The sequence below is a fragment of the Neolamprologus brichardi genome, chromosome 8, assembly GCF_056152115.1.
Source record: "Neolamprologus brichardi isolate AB-2024 chromosome 8, ASM5615211v1, whole genome shotgun sequence".
Classification (NCBI taxonomy): Eukaryota; Metazoa; Chordata; class Actinopteri; order Cichliformes; family Cichlidae; genus Neolamprologus; species Neolamprologus brichardi.
This window is the reverse complement of record NC_142111.1, coordinates 18,512,917-18,537,788: the sequence shown is the minus strand read 5'-3', so window position 1 is coordinate 18,537,788 and position 24,872 is coordinate 18,512,917. Positions and strand designations below refer to the sequence as shown.

Sequence of the window (24,872 nt, the reverse complement as noted above, 5' to 3'; positions counted from 1 at the left end):
TTCCCATCCAGTACACACAGCATCGATGCTCGCTGGTCTTAAAAGTACTTGCGACTGCCTTTGTTACCCCTCAGCTTTCTAGTCGGCACACCTATGGTACCAATTTGAAAATCCAACATCACCTCATTCGAGAGTTATCACCTTCATAAGATTTTCAAAAAACTTGACCTCTGATCTCTGACCTTGGGGTGTTCTGTTAACCATCTGATTAATTTGGATAAACAAAGGCTGCACTGAAAAACAATAAGCCTTTCTTGGAAAAAGTTTAGCCTGAAATTCTCCTGTTGTAGATGCAAGTACGCAATTACCACGAAGGTTATGATTTAAGCTTTAAAAGAAATCGGCTTTATTTGACAAAATGGCGGTGGGGTGGTGGAGGGACTCAAAAAGGAAGACAATCTGCTGAAGAACATGAAAGCAGCGATCGAGAAATACCGATGGAGAGTCTACAGATGGACAGATTAGGTCAGATTATTGTTATTTGCTTCCTGAGAACAACAGATGCAGGAGGATGGAGAGGAGAGACGAGAATTAAAGAGGAAGAAGAAAAAAGGAGAGGAACACATCCTTCCAGCCTCCGAAGCTGCAGAGAACAGATTGCAGCAAGGGGAAAAAAAATAAATCTGCTAAAAATACCACCTCATCCTCTATTTCTCACCCTCCATCTCTCCATCCCTCCTATCAGGATGCACACACACACACACACACACACCATTTGTTTTTATCAGCATACATTAGCTCGAGCACTCAAGCCAGCTGAACTCAGGAAGTTCAGGAGTGGGAGGAGAGTGGGTCGTGAGGTCACAGCCGAGTGTCCAATCATCGATGAGGAGGGCTTGACATGGACGCCTGAGACTGTGTGTGTGTGTGTGTGTGTGCGTGTGCGCGTGTGTTTGTATGTAATCTGTGGCTCAATCTCACCTACTATTTTAAGAATCCCCTCCCTCTATCTCCACTCTCTACTGCTCTCTGCGTTACACCGCTGCACCCGCCCCTGCTCAGGCTATCCCACCACCCTCACACAAGCGCGCTCGCAGACGGATATGTACATGCACAATTTCACCGGAGGGCACAGAGCTGCTTCTATTTATAACCAGGTGTGAGGATACACAGGTGCAGGTGAAAATCACTCTTATCAGGCAGCATGTGAGTGAGAGAATGTGTGCGGAGAGACCGACTCGATAAAGATCTTCTAGATGTTTCCGTGTTTAATCGACGCAAACAAACAGAGGAGACAGGAAAACGGAGAAGGAGAGAGAAGGGTCTGTGAGCTCTTAAGCTTTCTAGGAAAACAGGAAGGGCTTTGGATTCAATTTTTTTCTTACATTTCAAAGCAAGGAACTGGCAAGGATGCACACAGAGAAAAGACGATTTTTTTTTCTTTACAAAATACCTGGAACGTCTCTCAGAAACTCTTTTCACACTGCTGTTTTTCTCAAGGTTTTTCCTGCTAATAGAAAATCATCAGAACTTTCATTAAAAACCACAAAAATTAGCAAGTTAAGCCTTTAATTTAAAATGTGAGTTATTTTATTGAACATTGAGCCCTGCCACTCCGGTGAAGGCCGATAAAGATTATATTTAATTCTCTGTGCAGATTTTCTTAGAAAACACGTAGCAGCATCGGTTAACCGAAGACTTTATGTAAATGGTGTGCAAAATTCCAAGGAGAAGCCTGAAGACATTGATTTCGAAGTTGCACTCCTGGTGTTTTGCACCAACTCATTCCTTCCGTTTGTATCCGGGGAAAAAGGTGCACAAATATGCAAATTCCTCCCAGGTGACTTGAAATGAGAAATGAGGTGGTGACTGAACCCTTCTTTCTTCCTCAAGACAATGACTTACTCTAATGTTTTAGGTCTCCATGGCGATGACGTTAATACTAGGGTTGCCACGATTACGTAGACTATCAGAATTGTCGACGACTGATTTAATAGTCGACGCGTCGTTTGAAGCTTTGTAAGATCACAAAAGACGCAGGAACAAGTAGTAGAATTTAAGAGTGTAATAACGGACTGAAACAGAAGATGGCAGCACAGCATGTACAAGGATGCCAGCTGCCGTTAAACCCCGAAGAAGAAGAAGTAGCTCTGTCCCAGAATTCATAGCGCAGCCCAGCTCAGTTTCCAACAATGGCGGCAGCTAGTTAGTTTTAATATTACTCTTATTATTCTTTCTGGGTCACAAAATAAACGTTTAACATATTTTCATGTGAGAATGTAGCTGTGTAAACCTCAAATATCTGCTCAGTTTATCAAGACACCAAATATTTTCAAAAGTGCTCCGACGTTTTCGGAGACATCTGTTACCCACTAGCTTGATAGCTAGCCGTGGGCAAAGCTCACTAGAGCCCGTGAGAACACCGGACTCCCGGCAAATCGTTTTCAAACCCACCGCTCTCTTTCGATACTCAGGTTAAACATGATATAAGTCACTTAGATAACTTAAAAATGTTATTGTTTGGCTTTTTGTAGTATTTTATTTGTTCCTGAGTAAATCGGTTTGGCTGAGATTAAAGTTATAGTTTTTACACAGCTGAATAAACTTCAAGCAGACAACTGATTATCAGAAGTGTGAGATGCTCGAGAATATACTCCGGTGTCCCGTTATATTTTAGATAGCAAGGAGTTTATTAAACTTCACCGAAAAATCTGCAAATTTCATTAAAATTTAATAAACTATCATCTTGTCTTTATTTTTAGTTAGCACATACCTTAAACACTTAAAGCTGTAAGCTAATCATAGTTATATAAGAGCAGATGCTGCTGGTGCATTAAGCTGTACAATATTTATTTTCAATGGATGCATGATCTGATTAGTCGACTAATCGCAAAAATAATCGGTGACTAGTCGACTATCAAAATAATCGTTTGTGGCAGCCCTAGTTAATACATTTGGTTGTTTTCATATTTAATCTCAAGTACACTAGTGTATTTGTTTCCAGTGTGCATTATATGTGTGCTGAGTGGCAAAGCTGTCCATGATACTGTCTATTTCCTGATTTCGTCAATCAGCTAAAAAGCATTTCTAAATGTTATTTATTTATATATTTTCATTGTCTTCAACTTTCTTCTGCTGCGTGTTTAAAAATGGTGTTCCTCCTGATATAACGTAACACTGAGTCCTAGAACCAAGAAATTCTGGCTTTATTGTAACCGCCGCAGATCCCTTGAGATCCCCGGCTAAATATAGATCCCTTTAAGCCTGAGAAGCTTGATTATAATTTATAATTATTCAGTATGCACACTTAAGTCCTAATATTTTGCTAAAATAACATAAAATGTCATGATAAAACCCAATTTCAGCCCAAAGATTGTTAAGTAATGGTATAGACTATTAAATGCCAGAGTTAGTCAGTGAGATTCTGGGCTACCCAAGAGCTATCTATATATTTACATGCTGCATTTTGAATTATTAATAAAACTGTGTCTCTTTTCATTTGATTAACATTTTACATTCTAAAATGATGTTTACATTTGATGATGTTAATGACTAGATGAGTTAGAAAACACTCAGAAAACTGAGCACAATGTAATGGGAGAGAATAATCTTTGTGATATTGCATGTGTATACAACGGCTATTAAAAACATGAATCAGTCCTTTGGTAATCAAACTGTATTTTGAGCTTCAAGGCTAGAAAAGAAGACCAACGCTATACTAACTTGCTTGCATCATATGATAGCATGTTAGGTGTAATGACACAAGGCAGTGCCATAAAAACAGAAGAAACTGCTCAAATCCAAGTCTCAGGTTTCAGTATTGCTTAATCTGAAACTCCCGTGACCAAGTTTGGTTTGTAGGGTTGTCAACCAGCCATCATCATATCTCTGAACCTCTGAGTTACCTCACGACTGGCCCTCTGTCCCTTCTATAAGCAGTCTAAGACCATGGCGTGTCGTTCTCTCATTCAGCATTTGAGTCGCTCGGTACTTGCTGATGTAGCAACGATAAGATTACAGGTGCAATTCCAGCTTGTAAGTACAATTTCAGCCCAGTTATGTACCATTTCTTTTGGACATCTAATCAACGGAAAATCGCTCAGTGTGCTGACGTGCTTATTTACACGGTCGCCAGTCACAGAGCAACATTATCATTTATTTTGAGTTGTGTGTCTTCGCACCTGGCAGATGTGAGTGCAACATTCACTCAAAACCCCTAAGGGAAATATCTTTCTGTTTACCTGCTACAATATCCACGATGTTTACCAGCTACTCACACGGGTAGAGGGTTTTTAGAGCTTTTTACGCACACACACACACAAAAAAGAAACACCCGCCCGCTGCAACTGAAAACAATGCTGTTAAAACAGCAAGCTGAGTGCTAGAAAGCTAAACAATGAGCTGATGATGAAATAAAATTGATGACTGATTTATTATTAATAGGTTGCATTAATCTTTTATGATTCAGTACTTACTGATAGACCTTTTCACATATAAAATGCATTATGTGGGCGGAATTCGGGACGGCTGAACATTACACGTGTCACATTATTACAAATTATCGGCTGCTTTCCATGCAGAAAAATATAATGAGCCCAGCCAATAACACAATTAACATTAAGGATAGATGCTTTTTATGCACACCAAAACTAAACTGGCTAGAAGCTTCAGTAATCAATAGATTCATGCAGACTTTATTCAGATGTTCCTGTTAGGGTCGTCACAGCGCATTGCCTGTTTCCATCTCTTCCTGTGCTCTGCACATTCGTCTGTCACACCATCTATCTGCATGTCCTCTCGCTCCATCCACAAACCTCTTCTTTGGCCTTTTTCCTCCTGCCTGGCAGCTCCATGTTCTACACTCTTCTCCCATTTTAACAAGTATCTCTCCACCGCACAACCCAGTTCAATCTCACCTCTCTTACTTTGTCCCTGAAGTATCTGACTCCCTCTGAATCCTGTCGACTAACATCGCTACCACCTTGTAAACACTCTTTTCTTCACCTCCACACCAGTTAGCATGCTCGTGTCAAAAATTGGTCAACCGTCGGTATGCATGCAGTTCTCTCAACTCTAAGGAACATTTTAGTGGCAGCGAGCTACGGTTTTTAATCATACACCGAACCGCTTTACTGTTTTGGTTCACTAGTATCACTCCCTTCGTTTCCACTGAGAAAACAAAGCTGTTTTTCACACACAGCTAAAAGCCTCTCTATGCTACCTGCTCGGGATCTAAGACCCCACGGCCAGAACATTTAGCAATACTTATAAACACCTGAACATATCAGTCATATCAGAGAGAAAAAAACAGAACTAAATGCAGAATAAAAGAAAATATTCGATGCTATTTTAATGCTAAGGGTAAGGAAAATACTTACTGGCATGTTTGCCCTATTACACAATCATTCAGCCATGTGAGGTCTAAGTCATCGCAGGTAGTCCTACCCTTATCTTTTGGAGAAGGGCAAAACAGACAGTGAACACTGAATAGTTCTTGAGCATCAGCTACAATTAATATTTCCCTGACTTAAACAAAAATATCCTGATCGCCTAAGGTTAGCGTAAAGGCGTTTACATACCAGATACCTAAAATAGAGGACAATATTTCATGTATAATATTTACCAGTTTTTCAGATGTGAATGAGAAGATCTGACCATTCAGATGACTGCATCTGGAAGCACTCATAGGGGGGTCATTTGATTGCTGGGGTTTGCTCTGTATCATTGTGTTGTTGTCTTTACCTTATAATATAAAGCACCTTGAGGCAACTGTTGTTGTGATTTAGCGCTATATAAATAAAAGTGAATTAAAATGGTGCCGCTGTTTCACAATGCACTCGGTGTGTAAGGGCTTTTAGGGTTGGCACTAATGATAAGCACTATACTATAAAAAACTACATTTGTATTAAAAGACGGTTATGAATTCTTCCTTTCCATGTTTGTTACTGCCAGCTTTGCACATGTGTGCGTGCATATTTTTGTGCATTTCCCTCTTTGTATAATGGTGCTTCGTGGTGATCTTACCCTCAGTGGAGGATCCGGACAGATCAATGACCACGTACACCTTCCCCTCCGGCTCCAAGTCAATCTGTGCAGAGGAAGAAAGAAAGAAACGAAGAGTAAATCAGCAAGAAATAACACGACTGAACAGTGAGTGCGGCACGGGGGCAGTCCTCCAGCACAAACAAACACACCAGTGCACATGCAAGAGGTCATTATCTTGACTAGATTACACTCCGCCCCGACACTCCATATTATTATGGTTACACTCTTTTAGCCCCCATGTACTCCTGGTATTAAATTCAATTATGCATAAAGATTATATGTAAGCAATTATCTGCATTTTCAGATATATTGTAAACAACATATTATAAATGCAAAGGCACCACTATCTTTATTCGTCCTTCAGCTAGGTAAGTAGGTAAGTGGAGCAGCAAATTTCACACAGAAGGTGATACAGCTGTACTGGCTCAACCTTTTTTTGCCTTTGGCGAGGTGAGTTTGACTCCATCACTTTGCAGCGTTTGTGTAGAACAAAAATAAATAAATAAATTCAAGGACGGCATCCAGACAGCATTCACTTTTTCACTTTATAACGTGGCTGCTTTAACAACCACATTCAAGCAGGATGTAAAAGTACAGAACGCACGTTAATAGCTGGTGTAAAATGAAATAGAGCTTAGCATAATACAAAGCATCAGCATTTCTACTGAGGTCTTTGGGGGTGATTATTGAATCCTTCCATCCTTCCATTTTATTCCATTTATCCAATTCAGGGGTTTTTGACATTAATCTGAAGTCAAACATGACATGAGTTTGACTTAGGTAGTGCATTTCTTATGATGCTTGTGGTTCCTGTTGATACTATGCATGTACTCGCTAACTCAACCAGAAAACTAAACATTCCCATCCTTGCTGAATTGCACTAAAACTAATTAATCATCTTTTACACACCTTGTTACAATTACAATTCTTTTGAGCAATTTTGAGCAACAACAAAAAAAAAAAGTAAAATCAAAGGTTTATTTATTCAAATAATTAATCATTAAGGAGAATGCACTGGGTAAAAATTGAATGTATACCAATCAAATCAATTTAATTTGACCCTAATCTGTTAAATTTAATGTTTTACCATGTGCTCATATAACAAAAATGCATGGTACTTTGGGCATAAATCTTTTTTTATCGTATTGGGTTGCACATTAATACATGAGTCGTTTATTTGATTTATTTATTTGATACACCCTGTTTGTGAACATGTACAATGTTTGACATCGACCATTAAATTAGGCTCAATTTTAAGTACTTTCTTATTTTTACGTTTGTTTGATTATTCTCTATAGCTCCCGTTCAACTACGTATCAAATATCAGTCGACTCAGAGCTCCAAAATCTGATAAGCTTGTGTGAACCTTTCAAGCTATTCCCAGTCGTGGTACACCCATTCATACCCAGGTGCGGCTGGATGGTAGATGAATTGGGCACACTTAGGCGCTTTACACATCAAGTATGAAAGGAATTCAGCCATCGATGAAGATGTAACCTCAACACTGCTCGTCTGTCATTCCCCTTTCCAAACACCTGTCTCATGAGAAATGTGTGTATGCGAGCAGATTTCAGCACTCACATCTGCTTCCCGAGCATGACAGATGAGGTTTGAAGACAGGCGAGACAGAAAACAGGAGCTGCAGCGGCATGAAAGGATTCTCCATTGGAAAGTTTTCTGTGTATACAAGTGTCACATGCATGTGTTCTCTAGTACAAAATATTAATAAGAGCGTCGGCCAGTGAGAGGATGGGAGTAAAGTATTCGGTCTGGGTAAATCTAATTGAGAGGTTTGGTTGTTTTTAAGTGATTGAAACTGGATATCTTTGGTCTTTGGTCATGACTGTGTCTTCAGGAAGTGTAACGGATATGTTTTGCTATTCTCTGAGACTATCTAAAAGACAGGACAGCCATTTCCTGCCTTCCCTTCATGCCCCTCACCACGTTCCCCAGTGAGATCGGTATTCTCACACCGTCATCATTATCATCACCTTTACCACCACCTTCACTTCAACACAGTCTACAGTATCACAGCTTGATTACTGCTGACATTTGATTGTGTTTTCTTGTCAATTTTAACTCAACTGCACTGATAAACTGCACACAATCAAGATACGTACGTACAAAATGTACTCAAGTCACATTTTTCACTTCTGTGTTTTTATAAAAGATTGAGTTTTTGGACTTTTTGGAGCATTATTTAACAAATTACCGTGTCATACAGACAATCAAAGAAGTTTCTGCATTAGTTTTCATGACTGAAATTCTAGTATGTTAGTACTAATTAGTGGATATGAGTGTTTCTGTGTTGCCTATGTGCTATGTGTGTATGCAGCTTGCTATCGTTACCTTTCAAGCTCGAGGCTTAAAAACACGAGGTCCTATATCTGGACGAGTGGTTGACTGGGTCCTCAGTCAACTTTGCTGATCTAAAAAATACCTCAGAAAAACCAAACTTAAAACTTTAGGAAAATAAAGGCATCAAAACAGAAAAAAAAATGGGTTAAAGGCAACTCGCTAGTAACGCAAATAAATACAGTCAGATTTAGTATAAACTTCAGCTTATCAATGGTTAAAAAATGAGCAGGTTGTCATCCGTGTTTGCAGCATACTGTTTGCAATGACTTCCTGTAACAGTTAGGCTAAACCAAATAGCAAGTGTCCCTTCCTGCTAAATAACACTGCTCATCCAGTGTGTGCAGCACAAGATCATTTACATACGGCGATTATTAAGCTCTAATATTAACTTCCTGCATTTTAACGTAAGGGAAATTGCTGTTATTATAGAGAGCAGCATCAACATCAAAATGTTTATGGCTGCATAATGCAATTGAAATAAATATAGTAGAGAATTAGAGAAATAGTAGAGATAGTAAAACGCTCAGTCCAGTAAAACCTTCCTCAGCACAGAGTCCAATGAGCACCTTGGCAAAACATTCTCTTGTGTGAGTTTATGGCGAACAAATTTGCAGCACTGGCATCTTGGACAAGTCACATCGCATCCAAGTCTCATCCAAACCTTTTATTTTTAGATCACCAGCAAGCCCAATTCTGAAGGTATCTACACATTATAAATGTGGTAAGATATTAGTGTCTATTCTTATACTCGAAGATATTTAGAGTTGCCAAAACAGCGACTAGTTGATAGAGGACGTCTGGAATGAAGGCAGTATGAGATGTATGTACAGTACAGTTATAATCCATTCATCCTCTATATAAAACGAATAAATTAAAGTCAGTGTAATTAAATGAATTAATCAAAACCGCAGCTGATTAAATCACCACATCAATCATTATTTTTATTAGAAACAAAAAAAAAATTACATGTTATAATGAGTTAAGCCAGCCATCAAAAAGGGAGGCAGTTTCAAACTTTTAAATATTAATGGGTAAGGGCAATCTGCATACGCACAGAGACTTATTCAACACCAGCCGCCCACAATACACATGCAGTCACAGAGATGGGAGAAAGTGCAACAGAGCGAGCTGGAGAGGCAGACGACCCAGGAAGAGAGAGTGAGGAAGAGAGAGTGAGGAAGAGAGAGTGAGGAAGAGAGGTTTAAATCCTTAGTTAAGCTCTGGGACAGCAGCAGATCCTCTTATGCAACAGTCAGACTTGCACACAGGAGGCAGCAGCGCACATGCACACACACGCACACACGGACTCCATGCATTGCTGAACATGAGACACAAAGAACACAAACAAATAGGGAGTCCATACCTCCACACATCACACATCCTATCCCACAGCAATCAGGCACAGTGCATGGAGAAACACACACACAGCTACATGGACAGAAACTCACAGTCCTGCTGCCTCCAGTTGGACTAATATGACATAAACAAATAAACATGACACATTTTTTTAACCTACATATTTCCTGTCCCCTTAAAAATATCACAAAAATGCTGCTTGCTTATATTTTTATGGTTCACAGAGTTAAAAGATACCCATGCAAATAAATTTATTAATGTGTTATATTTTCTTTTGATTCACTCTCAAGCTCATATTTTCTTCATCTGTATGACTTTCGTCAAAGACTTGTTGTCAGCTTTTCTATCATTTTATGGTACTACTGATGTCAAGTAAAGATGGAACAATACATAAAAAGGCCAGCTTTCGTGCATTTTAGTTGTTCTTACAGCAAAAAATGTGAAAAATGCTACACATTTGGTGTCATATCAGGGGATCTGCTGCATTTCTTTGACATATATTTTATTTTTAACTGAAAATCCCAATGTAAAGGAAACTGTCCCAAGCTAAAAACGCAAAAAGACTCGAAAGATGTACTACATATGAGAGTGCAAGTATTATCCTTTTGTTTTGTGTGTCTAACACATAGCAACTGCGGGGGATTTGTGACCTATAAACGCCATTGGATTCTTCATGTCTACCCTTGAAAATGATGTGCTAATCCCCAAACGTAACCTCTTGCATAACAGCGCATCTCAGCGGGGATTTCAGCCAAAAGATGGACGCAGAGTGATTTGGAACAGAGTGGAGCAAATGGACAGCACCGTCACTGATTTAGCGCTCGGATGGCACGCCATCCTGCAAAACGGCACTCTTTCCACATCGCCAGTTACTGGCCACTTGAGCCATGCGGTGCCTTCGAGCTCGTTTTTCATATCCAAAATCAATTAAAATACAAAAAATACATCTGCTGCACAGATATGAGTTTTGGAGGATGAATTAGACCATATATACACTCAAATGTATCTTTAAAAATGAAAAAAGAAGAGTTTATTGCAGTTATAAAACAATAAAATAAAAGCCATGACAGATACAGTATTCTATGCACAATGGTTAATTAGGCATTCAGAATTATACCAGCTTTGTGATATACGACCATTTTTACCATAAATCCAAACCTCAAAGTTTGGCCAAATCACCACATTAATTGTAAATTGTAGATTCATCTAAACGCTTCCCACAGATCATCATGACATTGATTGTTACGGTAAAGTTGAACATCCATGTAATCTGAAGGAATTAGAAATATTTATAGGTCAATGGAGTTACTAAACATAATAGTGGATTCTTACATGAAGCATGGCCAAAGTTTCAAACAAAGAAGTTTCAGGCTGTAGGGTGCTCTAAACACTCTGTTTAAAACAGTTTTTTTCTACTTCTGGATCTGCATGACCTGAATGAATATCTCTAATATGGTCGTTTAAGGTCAGGATAACACTTCATCGCAACCCTTGCAAGCCTGGGGACAGCCACACAGAGCAAAGTAGGCTGACAATTAAGCTGAACCAAGGCTGAGTGAAGCAGCTTTTAGCTGCTCCCTCATTCACAATGGGTCACCACAGCAAGTAGCACCGCGTGTTTGATTTGGCAGTTTTACACCAGATGACCTCCCCCAAAGGTATTTGTGTCTCCTCCTCCTTCACTTCATAGTTGAATGTGTAAATCAGTACATTATGGAGCCACTGAACCAAGGCCCATTATAAGATTTTTAAAAAAGCATTATTTCGGTCCTCGAGTCATGCAAAGCTACCATCAAAGGGTCCACCAATTAATAAACAGCTCGCTGTTTGTAGTAGATGAATGTGACTTGTAGTCTAAAGAGCACTTTGGGCATTACCATTAGAACGATCACCTAACATTCAATTTCTAAAGCAGGTTTGTCCCACAGCGACCACTGTAGCAAGGAATATGCACTTGAATTGTGAGAATGATTTTCCACACTGTACCTTTAACAACACAATATTTCCTGGTTCAAAATACTGTACAGTGATAAGTCCAATCCCCAACCCCCCTTCGCTGTAGTTTTTACACTTTGCAAAACCATCGAGACGGCCAGACTGGAGCTTATGATGGGCCAGTTCTGGCTTAAGCAGGGTTTATGCTTTCCATGTTCGCATGCCTGCCTTTTTTGGGACCACACGGACTTGTCTGCATAGAATTTACATTACAATGTACCAACCACACATGCACACAGGCAGCGAATTTCAAACGGACTTGAAAGAAGTATAACAGGAATGACTACTCGGCTGTCGGGTTTCTAGCTGTCCACGTCCATGATGAGTATAATTGAGGCTTTATGAGGCTTCTGGCTTTTGACACATCTGTTACGGACCTTTTTTACGCTCGTATTAAAAACAGTCTCAGTCAAATCAGGTGTCTTAGTAGGGATCCACTGATTCCCATCCTCAAAAAGTGGATCGGGTGAAAACAGGACAATTCAACTCAGTTCATCTTGTTCTGCTGGGGAGTGAGCGTAGGTAGCATGGAGAAAGCTAAAAGCATGAGTTGCAACAGTCTGGATGCATTTCATGCTTGCTCTGCCAACAGTTTCTTTGTTTGCAAAACTTTTTGAGGTAATCACAAACCACAAGTGAGTCAACACAACTCAACATCGTTTGTGAACGTAGCCAATATTTTGGTATCACGTGACCGCCCGAAAAAGTTGCATTCCTACATCACAGTAAGACAAACCAGTGATTCAGTATCTGCATATGAACAATACACACACCACAAACTGCCTAATAATACTCATCATGGACGCTGTGAATGCTGGCTTTGCTTCAAACTGAAGGAGAATAGATCAGTAAGGTTTTTGCTGCTTTTACTGCTTTAGCAAGCGAGCACACCTGTCTCTATAAAACATGAGAGTTAACCACTTCTTGTTTTCTATGATTATAACCTCACTTCTATTTGAATTGTCATCAACTGTGTCATGCCGAAACGCCCAGCAGTCCATTCATGACTAAACAAACGTAACACGAGTCTGCTATTCTGAACCATGAAAGATCCCTCAAGCTATTCACGAAGCCACAAGAGCATTGTGCTGCATCAACAGGCTTATCAGTGAGTTTAATCGTGCAGTATCTCAGAAATAATTTGGTCAAGTTTGGGTTGTTATACCAACCTGAGCTCCGACAACATCAGGAGGAAAAACAATTACTTGCTCTTTTTTGACTTGGTATTACCTCATTAATTTTGTTGCTAGAAAAAAAATTTAATAGATAAAATACAAATTTAAAGCTACAACATGTTGTAGGCTTACTCACTACCATCAGGTTGAATAACTCAGAATCTACTGAAAACTGAGCCTTTAATGTAAAAGTGAGGCCAGAAAAATGGGAACATTTTGACACCAAATGTGCCTTTGTGTGCTACAAGCATTCTTTCACACATCCAAAGGCTGTAATGTAGTTGTAACAGAATTGTACTAGTATTATTGAGGTTTCTCACATGACATCACACACTCTTTGCTCAAGAGTTGTCTGCCACTGTTGTCTAGGATGTGACGCCACCATGTGCTAGGGAAACAACAGGTAGCTAACTTATTTCCAAATTTGCATGTAGTTTTTTTTTTTATGATCCTGTGCAGATACTTGCTAACTGCTAGCCGAGGCGTAAGACAACTTGAAATAATGTGACTCCAACCGAAAAGCTAAGGTTCTCCTTCTAAGTAAAAAGTTTTGCCAACATGTTTTATAAGGTGCAACTTCAGAGAGTAGCTAGCTTATAAGTCTTTCGCTTCCATTCAACATGCTAGCAACCAAAACAATCATAAGAAGGCTTTGGCTAACTGACTGGGGAATACACATGTTTTCCCCTAGCAACATGTGATTGCCAGAGGGTCACTGACATGTGTGAACGGGGCTTTACTTATTTGAGCCTAAATTGTCAACATAGCTGTCACAAGTCCAAAATGGCAGACAAGCAAAGGTCACATGACTGAAAAACCTCATTAGTTCAGAAAGCTGAGTAACGTTATGTTTGTAAACATCTCATTAACTAACTACAGAGGCTTGCATTACCCTTCTAAAGGCTAACTAGAGGCTAGCATGTTAAAAAAAATCCTCTAATAAAGTAAAATCTAATATTTTTTTGCCACTAAAATGTTGTTTTTGCCAGTTATGCTGGTTGTTTTCAGAATATAACGCCCTGCTCTGTTTCTGATGATGTTTTTATATCAACAGTGACTCAAATGATGAGTGTAATGGGTGAAGAATCATCTCAGATTGTGTTTTTCCTTTCTTATTGTCTCTTTTTTTAATCATATTGTCTTCATAATAGATGATAAACAAAGCTGGAAAAGTTGGCTGATTGTGTAGCGATAGATCAGATCACATTAAGGCTATAATGAGATAAGAGGTGACAGTATTCTATCCTAGGCAATAGGCCATATGTTTCTTTAATGTAACTTAATTTCTATTTTTGTACTTGTTAATTACAGGTAATACTGATCATCTGTATCTTTATTTTTATTTTTTTTAAGGACATACCTTGATTATTTGACTTTAATTGGCAAGTTAGGCCAAAACGAACATTTTTATTAGGTTATTTATGAATAAGCTTGTCTCTTCACAAACTTTATTATATTATGGCTCAAGTAATTATCACCGGCTATTTTCCTGGTTACGTCATTAACTGTTCAGCCGATTAAGCGTCAAAGCGTGGAGAGAACAATCTGTTTATTAATTTTCTCCAACTGATTAATCAACTGACCACTTAAGCACTAATAACTTTACATTACTGTGACAGGAGATTGCATCCACGTCACCAGCCCTGTTAATTGTAATGTGACTTGGATTTAACCTCCTGCGTGCACAACCACACACCAACGCCGAGGTTCCCCGCCTCGCCAACAAAAGATGGGAGGAGGGAGAGCCGGAGAATCTAGTTCGCCTCATTAATCTTGTTAGTCCAATTAGGACACTGATACAGCCAGAGAGATAGATAGCTTCACAAGCCCTCTCTCTCTCTCTCTCTCTCTCTCTCTCTCTCTCACACACACACACACACACTCACACGAACAGGAAGCAGAGTGTGGTTGAGCTCTCAAGGCGTTTGGGGATTTTAAAATGGACTTCAGAGAGATGTTAGCGTTAAACACACGTACAGTCTTAACTCTCTCGCATCGGTTCCATCTCCTCGCTCTCCAAACACAAAAACACACTGCTACAATAAAAGACACACACCATATGCAGCAGCACCGACAAGCACTCAACCAGGCAGACAGGGCACTCAAAGCTTGCATTATATCAATACTGTGGAGCTAACCCCCTCCCACTCGCCATCCAGCTAGCTCGCTATCTCTGTCCAGCCAGACGGCTCTCTGTGTCTCTCTCAGGAGCATTTAGTCTCAGTGACAGCCTCCCACATCCATCTGTCAAATAACAAATTTCGGCTTTGAGTGAGCTCGACCGCATTCACACGATAACATGTGTGTGTCTGTGTGCGTGTCTGTGCGTTTGGCCCTCTTTCTAACAGCAACTCAACTCACACAGGAGGCCCCCGCTGAGTGAGACAGCATGAGAGTCATGCATCTTTAATGTAACATCACAGACGGCTAATAATGTAAGAAGAGCCGAGCTGTGGCGGCGGCGGCGGAGCGAAGGTAAAGCAGGAGGACGGGAGAGATTCTCATTCTGCGTTCAGACTGCAACAAAACCCGCCCCTCACCACAACCCAACGCTCAACAATCCCGTAGCGTCAGGCAGGAGGCCAATTAGATTTACAACAGTTGATGTTCCCCATCAAATCATCCAGCCCGTTCAGTCATCTTAAGAGATCACAACCACTCCAGATATGTGCGTGATATCCAGACAGTCTGATGAGCAGTCCCCGTAGATCAGACAGCCATCACCATTGGATGAAAACACACTTCATAAAAATTCAAGCCGCACGAGGTGGCTGCACGATTGGGGAGAAATATCCAATTAAATATAAGACATTGCTCTTTTTGAAGGTCCTCCTCTTTTAAACCAGCTCCTGAAAAGGCATCTTTCATGTAAACACTACATTTGTTCTTTAAACCTTTGTTTAGACTCTCATTTGCCATATGATAAACGAGGTGTCATCAATTGAGGTGTAAGATTTTTTGATAATACCTTCATGCTCTTAAGCAATAGTTGTGATAGGAAAATTGGCAAACTAACGGCTTCACAACATGTCCATAATTTATTTTATTATTATTATTTTTTAAATTTACTTCCTGGCACAGCTAAACGAGAACCTTGATGCCAATTTATATATTTGTCTGATAAAGGAGGATAAGGAGCTGGCAAAATTTTGCTCCATACAAACCAAAATAAAATCCACCGAGTAGAATTTCTAGCACTCAGTAATTCGAATATTATAGTTAGAATATTAAATTTAAAAACTGAGTAAAAAAACAATAACTTGCTGCCGTACAAGAGTCGTCTGTGTGTGAATACTCAAAAGTATAAAACTGCCAGACCTTTTTTTTAATTGATTACACAACCGTGTGACCTTAAACGTGCAGGGCAAACTCAGAGTAGTTTCATTTGTGACCTTACTCTCCACTGTTAATCAGATAATTCCCAAAAAGTGGAAGTACTGGGCTTCTGGGGAACGACACACACATATAATCACTGTGTTACCTTACTTAACTTACGTCTATACTTTTTCCTGTTATTTTTCAGGACATTTTTTATTAAATACAATGAGTTCATAAACTCTGTGCTAACCACTTTTATTATAATAACTGAAAAACAAAGCCTGCTTATTATTGATAAGATTATAATTCTTAAATGGAAAAAAAATACCTGTATAACTTTTGGTTATTTGTGTAACTACAGTTCTCAGAGATCCACCCATGGCGAGACATTGAAACGCAACTCTGTCTAGTGTCTCCAGAGTGTAGTGGTTTATAAATTCACCTTACATGTAAAAGATCCCCAGTTTGGGACCAGAAGGAAACACAAATGAATGTGCTGCTTGTGTAAGGAAGGGGTTTACTACCAAAGCAATAGTTTCAGAGACATTTAACAACCAAAACTGTGGTTAAAGTCATGCATAACATAGAAAAACTGGCTAAAACAGGCAGAGAAATACAGGTGCACTCCTGGTTTCACACAGAAAGAGGAGACATGGAGTGTGCATTTCACCTTCCCATTTCTTCCCTTTCACTGGAAACATAAATTAAACACCCTCAGCAAACATACACCCTACACATACACACTAAGGGTTGTCCTGATTTGGCTTTAGTGGGCAGTGCACCATATTTCTCTTTGTGTGTGAGCGTATATCTTAAATCCAGACTGTCCTACTTAACCAGCAGGTCACCAAGGGGTGGGGCCAATGATGTCATTGTCCACAAACAGCAATTGTGAGGGAATGGAGTCTGGGGGTCAGGAATAAAGAAAGGCATAATGACAATGTGGCTGTGACTGTGATGATAATCGTGTCTTGAAAGAGACAAAGTGGAAAGGCGGGGAACAAGGTGACGGTGTCATGATGCTGCCTCTGTGACTATAGGATTATGTTAGTGCTCAAGGATATTTTTAACGTTGGCTGTTTTGGGGTTTTTTTAAGGCAACAAAATATATAAAGTCAAACAGGTGGATCTCAGTTGTTTTCATCTTTTTTGGGAGGTAGCAGCAGATGGTGCAAAAGAGGCTAGCAAGACTTGTTAGTGTTTTCTATTTTTAATCCTCTGGCTGTTCATTCCCTCAAAGTGGCGCCGGTTCTTAACCTTTTTACGACTCTGACATCCACTAAAAGATAAAAATATTTTTTGGCCCATCTAAGGAAATGTCAAATTTAGATGTGCCAAATACCATACTCGGTAATTACAAGCTCTCTTTACCATACTTGTTGGTTACCCTAACGCTGGTTGCAGAAATGGGCAGGTGGGAGACAATATTGACACCAACCTTCCCGGTGTAACGCTGAACTTTGGAAAACTAAAACTTTCATGTTTGTCCTTGATTTTGTTCAGAGAGAATTGCATCCCCCAGTTTGCAGCAACGTGGTGACCAGTGAGCACAGAAAGTCAAATTCTGCAACTTTAAACGACAGTGAAGAAAACGGAGGCGATGTCCAGGACTCAACGTCAAGGCGAGTGACTGAAGCAACTACCAATGACAGTGAAATACTGATGATTGACATATTACAAGGTGCTAAATAAATTACCAAAAGGTTACCTAGGCAACCTGGGCCTGAAACTCTAACTGGAGCAACCAACCATTAGCAACAAAGCAGGGCTACCTATGTGGACGCCCCTTCAGGGTAACAGACTTCATGGCTCTGTTCTGCTTTGCTACCTACTGCAGCTACAGCTCATCTAGACTTTTTATGGCTATCTAATGTTGAAAGCAGGCACATGGGGCAAATTCTTGCACACACTGAAAAAGATTTACTACAAACTAACAACCCATTAGTCTACCAACTTAATTAGCATTTTCCTGTCTTCACTTGATGCAGCTCCTCCCCCACTTATCTGCTAGCTCCTGCGGGAGACTGCCTTACTGTACCCCGCGCCTTGTCTTCAATGGATTTACTGAGTCACTGCACTTTTGTGGGGGGTGGTTTAGCTTTGTGATATTTTGTGCAAATGAATACCACATATATCCGTGACATTTGCACGCAGACTAACACATTAGCAATACAACCTCACTTTGGCACAACTGGATTTAAAATCTGTGGAAAGAACTGTGTATACAGCCAAAAATCTTTTGTTCTTCCGTGGCTACGCGGTCACCATTTGTGTCTACGTTTTTTGAGAGTAAGTCAAATTCCTTCTGTGGATTAACACGCTTGATTCTGATAGCATACACAACATAAGTTGTAGCCAAAGCTTGACTTATGTTGCTGCAAAAAAGTGGCAAATTATGAAATGATGATGTTTTGTCCACATCTGTGCAATTGATACATTTTTGATTTACAAACTGGGTGTAAAGAAAGTGAATAAGTAAGTGGGGGGGCGATTGTGGCTTAAGAGTTGGGAGTTCGCCTTGTAATCGGAAGGTTGCCGGTTCGAGCCCCGGCTCGGATAGTCTCGGTCGCTGTGTTCTTGGGCAAGACACTTCACCTACCGCCAGAAGGGCTGATGGCACGATATGGCAGCCTCGCTTCTGTCGGTCTGCCCCAGGGCAGCTGTGGCTACAATTGTAGCTTGCCTCCACCAGTGTGTGAATGGGTGGATGACTGGGTGTGTAAAGCGCTTTAGGGGAGACTAGTAAAAGCGCTATACAAATACAGGCCATTGTATTACCAAGTACGTAAAATTTTATTAATCCATAAAAATCACAAAGTGATTCACAGAAGCTAAAACCTAAAAATAAAAATCAACCAAAAGCAAGTTTAAAAAGATGAGTTTTTAGCTGTTTTTTAAAAGCGACCACGGAGTCCACAGATCTCAGGCTCAAAGGGAGAGAGTTCCACAATCTGGGGGCCACAGTTACAAAAGCTTTGTCGCCTTTTGTTTTCAGCCTCGTGTGTTGGACAACCAGCAAGCCCTGGTCACATGACCTCAGGGACCTGCTGGGAATGTATGGATGTAAATGTTCACTTATATATGTTGGTGCTTGTCTATGCAGAGCCCTGAAAGTCAAGGTCAAAACCTTAAAGTGGATTCTGAATTTAACGGGGAGCCAGTGCAGCTGAATCAGCAGGGGTGTGACATGGGAGTACTTGGAGGACTTGGTCAGAAGCTTTGCAGCAGCGTTCTGAACAACTTGCAGATGCTCCAATAATGCTCCAAGTAAACAAAGAATTACAATAATCCAGACGAGATGAAACAAATGCATGAATGACAACTTCCAATTCGGAGCGCGATACAATGGGACTCAGCTTAGCAATGTTTCTCAAGTGATAAAAACAGGAGTGAACCAGAGATTTTACATGGGCATCCAAAGTCAGAGATGAGTCAATAGTAACACCAATGTTCCTGATAGACGGTAATGACGGTAATCTGTAGCTTGGAAACATCATGGGGTTTAAAGAAGATATATAACTGAATATCATCTGCATAGCAGTAATACGAAATGTCCTTAAAAGTGCTCAATAAGTGTTGGAGAGGAAGTAAATACAGCAAGAACAATAAAGGCCCCAAAACTGAACCTTGTGGCACACCATAGGCAAGAAAAGTAGAAGAGGAACTGTACTTAGAGGCAGCCACAGAAAAGGATCGTTCATGCAAATAGGATTCCCTGTCACAGCCAAGGTATATATTCTTCTCCCTGACCTGTGACATTAAAACTTTGATCAGATCGCCTTAGAGTCAATAATGAAGAAATTTCCTGACAGGCGCTCTTGAGATTGAGATGAAAAAACAACTGCAAAGCCGTCGCTGCTGACAGAAAATGGTTATAAATTCAATATTTACACTAATATAACAAATTCTGAAACTCTACACCGTCTGAATTTGTCACTTGTTTAAGATTTCTTAGAAATATGCAATGCAATAAATTCTGCCAGGCATAAACGAAGCCTCTAAAACATGTTGTACTAAAATATTTGGCTTTGTAGTTGTAAAACGAAAAAGAATTTAAACTGGTTAAACCATCTTTTAAATGGATATTGGTCGGTCTCCAGTTGTAGCCCTTCGGTCTTTAATCCCGGCTGCCGTGTTGGAGCATGTGAGTGTATCTGTGCTGAAGCCAAGTGTCAAACAGTGGCTGGCTGACATCTGACGTGGCCCGTGTCCCAGCGAGGAAACGTTACACTGTGTGGTCATCACGTCTCAGAAGCTTCCAGCAGCCTCGCAGCTTTGCCCTCCAGCCTGACATGTTTACATGTACACAGAGCTTACTTCCACGCCTCATCTCCTGTCCTCTCTCAGTCATCACCACTGTTTTCCCCCTCCTCAGACTTGTCTTGCTACCTTTGCACCAACTCTGTTTTCTCTGTCAACTGAGAACTTTTTTTTAAAAAAAACACTACCTGGAGCTATTTTTTTTTAATTACTAAGGAAGTGATAAGCTGGTGGTAATAATATCCAGCATGACTTGAATATTACAGCCTGCAACTGTGCACACTCACTCCTTGTTGTTATTAGAATTAAATACAATAATATAAAACCACAATTAATAATCTACAACTATTGAATAAATATAATAAAAAAATAATACCAGATAATCTTATCAAACAATCACTAAATGGATCTTGTAGGATCTGAAATGTTATCTCTTGAGATTGTTTCAGAAAAAAACAGAATTAAAGTCAAAATGAGCCATTTTTAGTTTGACTATTCTAAAAAAAAGCACTGACTGCATTGTTATGAAAGTCCAGTCACTACGGAGCCCCGCAGGGGACATGGGACAAAAAAAAATTAAGACGGACTTTTGCAAGATCTCGCAAAACAAACCAACGTTAGGGTAACCAACAAACCGAGCAGATATCTGACGTTTACACAACTACATTCACGCCTCAAAATATCTTAAAACTGTATTTTGTGACCCAGAAAGAGTAATATTACAACTAAGTAGCTGCCGCCATTGTTGGAATTCAACTTTTGCGAGATCTCGCAAAAGTTTTGCAAGATCCCGAGTTTGTTTTGCGAGATCTCACAAAAGTCCGTCTTAATTTATTTTTCTCCCATGTCCCCTGCGGGGTTCCGTAAGTCACAGACTGAGCACCACCAATAGATAAATCAAATGTTGCTGACCAGACCTTTGAGAATATATGGACGCCCTTCATCAGCCTTCATGTCGAGAATTTGAATATAACAAACTGAGGATGTTTCCCTTTTTGTTTTGTGAAGCTGCAAAACAGAAGCCTCCCCCTTCTGTGTGTGTGTGTTTTCTTTTTCTTTTTCTTTTTCTGGCAATACAGCTTGAATATTCTTTAAACGTACAAGATGTTCTGATTTATGGCTGTATTGTGTTAAAATTTAATAAAAACGCTGCTGCAAAAAAATAAATAAATAAAATAATGCACAACAATCATAAGGGCAAAACGTCACGGTAAAAAATAATCTGTCAAACATAAACAGCTTGTAACATTAATAAAGTGAAAGGCATGCTGGGTAACAGGCTGTTAACAGCTGGGAGACAGTGAGAAGAGGTGGAGGTTCAGAAGAACAGATATAAAGTAACTTTCAACCAATAGCAGAGCTGTGTCTGCAGTCTGGACGCCTTTCAGGCTTCAAGAAAATGAGGCTCTTTTTTCGCCATTTCTAAGTGTGAGCAGGGCCAGTACAGCAGGAAACAAGGTGATGGTAACGTGTTACTCGAAACTACCTGGAGTTTTCACCTGGAGATAGAATCGCTTTGGTGGAGAAATTTTGGAAGAATGAGTGCAAGTGGAAACCATTCTGAAACCTAACAACGTAAACTGAGCTGTAAGCTATTGTGCACCTCCCTGTGAATGTAAGTAACTTACTAAATGTAAGCATTTGTTCTCTTTGCAATAACGGCCAATTGCTAACGGTAATTCAAGCTTCTGGTTGCCTAGGTAATCTCTAATTACCTAAGCAACTGCTAGCGTATCCACCACCCCGCTGGACACGAATCTACAATATCCTTCACTCTCGTTGGTATTTGTCTAATTTAATTGAGAAACATATCAGCAGTGGTTATTTTGCCCATCATCGCTCGGTCTCTGCTTACCACATCACTGTGAATTATTTCCTGTGCGTACACCCCTTGACTCTAAACCTCTGCCACAAATATGTAAGCGCCTCAGAGTAAATTATTTTACAGAATAAGATTTCCATGGTATCATTTTTTTGTAGACATTACTTCTTTGTTCTATTTCCTTTTTCTTCTGTTAAAAAAAAAGCAACCCACCCTAAATCTATATATAAGCTTACAGTCAATACTGTAATAATTGCTAATAATGGAGAAAGCAACAGAATTTCCTCTGCAGTGTATGTCAAGTAAAACCACCAAACTGCAGGGCTGAAAAAACTGCAGTTCCTTTAATGGCCACTTGGGGCGAATCAATTTTCAAACATATTCCAGTGATGCATTTCAGTTTATAATTTCGTAATAAACACAGCTGCTATAATGAACAGAAAACAACACATAAATGGCGGTGTAACTAACCTGTGTGTCCTAAACGGTACATTACACCGATGACGATCTAAACAGCAACTCTATTTTGTGACGAATGATTAATTACTGTTTTGTTACTGAGTAAAACTTGTCCAAACCTGCCTGAGGCTTGATTTACAGAGCCCAGTGGTTGATGCTGTAATGTTGTGTCTCACCGACTACCTGAATACATCATCGGCATAATTATGCTGGTGAGTAAAGTGGAATTTCCCTTGAAGAGTGGCCATGCAGCACAAGGGAACCCTTTAAGTCTCTCTACCTTTGAAGGCCTTGAGTTTGAATCACTCTTCCTTCTAAAAGAACTAAAATGCTGCTTTTCCGTCTTTTTTCTCTGCCCTTTCTTACCCCTTGACACCCCCCCTCCCCCCCCCCCCTCAAAAAGCTCCTACCTACCCATCTCTCTCTCTCTCTATCTCTGATGTGTCTGTGGGTGAGTGACTGTCACCAAGGGGACGGGGCTGTCACTGTCACCATGGGGATGGGCTCCGTAGAGCATCTCAATTACTGAGTGGGACAATTAATAAGCATCAAAGTCCTGGTTAATATTTCACCGGCAGCACAAAGCAGGAACCAGCGCTTGGGTCCCGGGGAGATGGAGAGGTGGTGTAAGACAAAAGAGAACAGGAAGCAGAGGGGATGCGGATAACAGCGCACATACGACAGCGATGGAGCAATGACGAGATGGGATGAGAGAGGCAGCAGAAGGGCGGAGGAAGTGAGAAAGATGGAGCTGAGGTACACATGCCTCAGTGTTCTTCTGAACAGCAGGAAGTATGCCATTTGGCTGTGCTCTGTGCTGGGTCTCACTGTGTATTACTGTACACTTCGGTTTTTGTCACTGATCTGCTCTAAGTACTGCAAACTCTGCCGAGGTTTCAATAATTCGTACACACTAAAGTGGTCTATTTTGCTTATTTTCTTGAAAGCGACCAAATAATGTCAATATATGTGCAAATAATTCCTATGATGCAAAATCTCAGGCTTCAGAATGCTGAACCCTGGGCTGTGAGCACAGAAGCTCCGCCCACCCACATTGGGAGGGGCAGCCAATCACAAGAAAGATGGGTTTAATGGAGAGCAGAGGAAGCTAAAACTGTTTGATTCAGACAGATAATGAATGGATGAAAGGTCCAATGTAAGAGAAAAAGAATATATTTTAATTAATGATTTAGGTGATCTTCTTCATAATCCAGTTGCCCTCTCTTCCCCCTATTAGATTGCCAATTACTGATATTATTGCTGCTTAGAAGGGCAGTGGTCAATATACAATGATAGGGGTAGCGCGATCCAGGATCCATTATGCAAACTGTATTAAGTCACAGATTTTGTGGAGCTCTATACTGTTTTTTTCCTTCAGACCTGGCGTTCTACTGACTTGTTCAATGGCCCTCTTAGCAAACAGCAGACTTAATGATCATAGTCCAAGAACAAAAACATGGCACTGCCACTGAGCACAAAAGATTTCTTTTAGCTAGGCTTAACTGAATATTAAATTATTTTTGTGTCTTATGGAAAATCTTCTGCAAACTCAAAAAACACGATGTCTACAGAATGGATGAGCTACTGGATGAATATACTGGCTATGAGAGACTGGACTGGCTGAGTTCACAACTGCTAATTTAATGTTGTGCCTTGAGAATTCAACTTGGTAAATAATTACCTGCAAAGCACAAATGTAATCTAATCTGAGACTAGTATTTGGCTCAAATCACTGCTTGTTCCCCTGATTTCTGTCTCCTTTTTTTTTTTTTTTTCAAAAAAGGAGGAGGTTGCTGTCCCGTTGGCCTAGGCTGACAAGCAATGTCAATTCAGAAATCATATTTGACACTAGATAACATATATCTGTACCTGCTTTTCATTTGGAGGCTGCAAGCTGTAGCATCCTTCATCTCACTGCTTTGTTTAAGTCCTTCAGTTCACTGATGTAACCTGGTTTAAAACCAAAATAATCCCAGATGGGTGATTCTGCATTTGCTCAAAATGGGATGGGGAGTGGGGGGATCTATCTGTTTACTTACTTCAGTCTTAAGCCCTTTTTCCATTAGTACCTACTCGGATCAACTCAGCATGGTTCGCCACGGTTTTCAGCGTTTTCCATTAGGTCATAGTAGCTGGTACCAGAT

At 40.1% G+C, this 24,872-nt stretch overlaps 1 protein-coding gene across 1 annotated transcript in view; it reads right to left on the bottom strand.

Annotated features, from left to right (window-relative positions):
• Nucleotides 1-24,872, bottom strand: part of prkcea (protein kinase C, epsilon a) — a 50,658-nt gene that overhangs the window by 20,106 nt on the left and 5,680 nt on the right. The window contains exon 2 of the mRNA XM_035907845.2: nt 5,965-6,028. Coding sequence (XP_035763738.1) covers nt 5,965-6,028 — 64 coding nt within the window. The remainder of the gene's footprint in view (nt 1-5,964; nt 6,029-24,872) is intronic.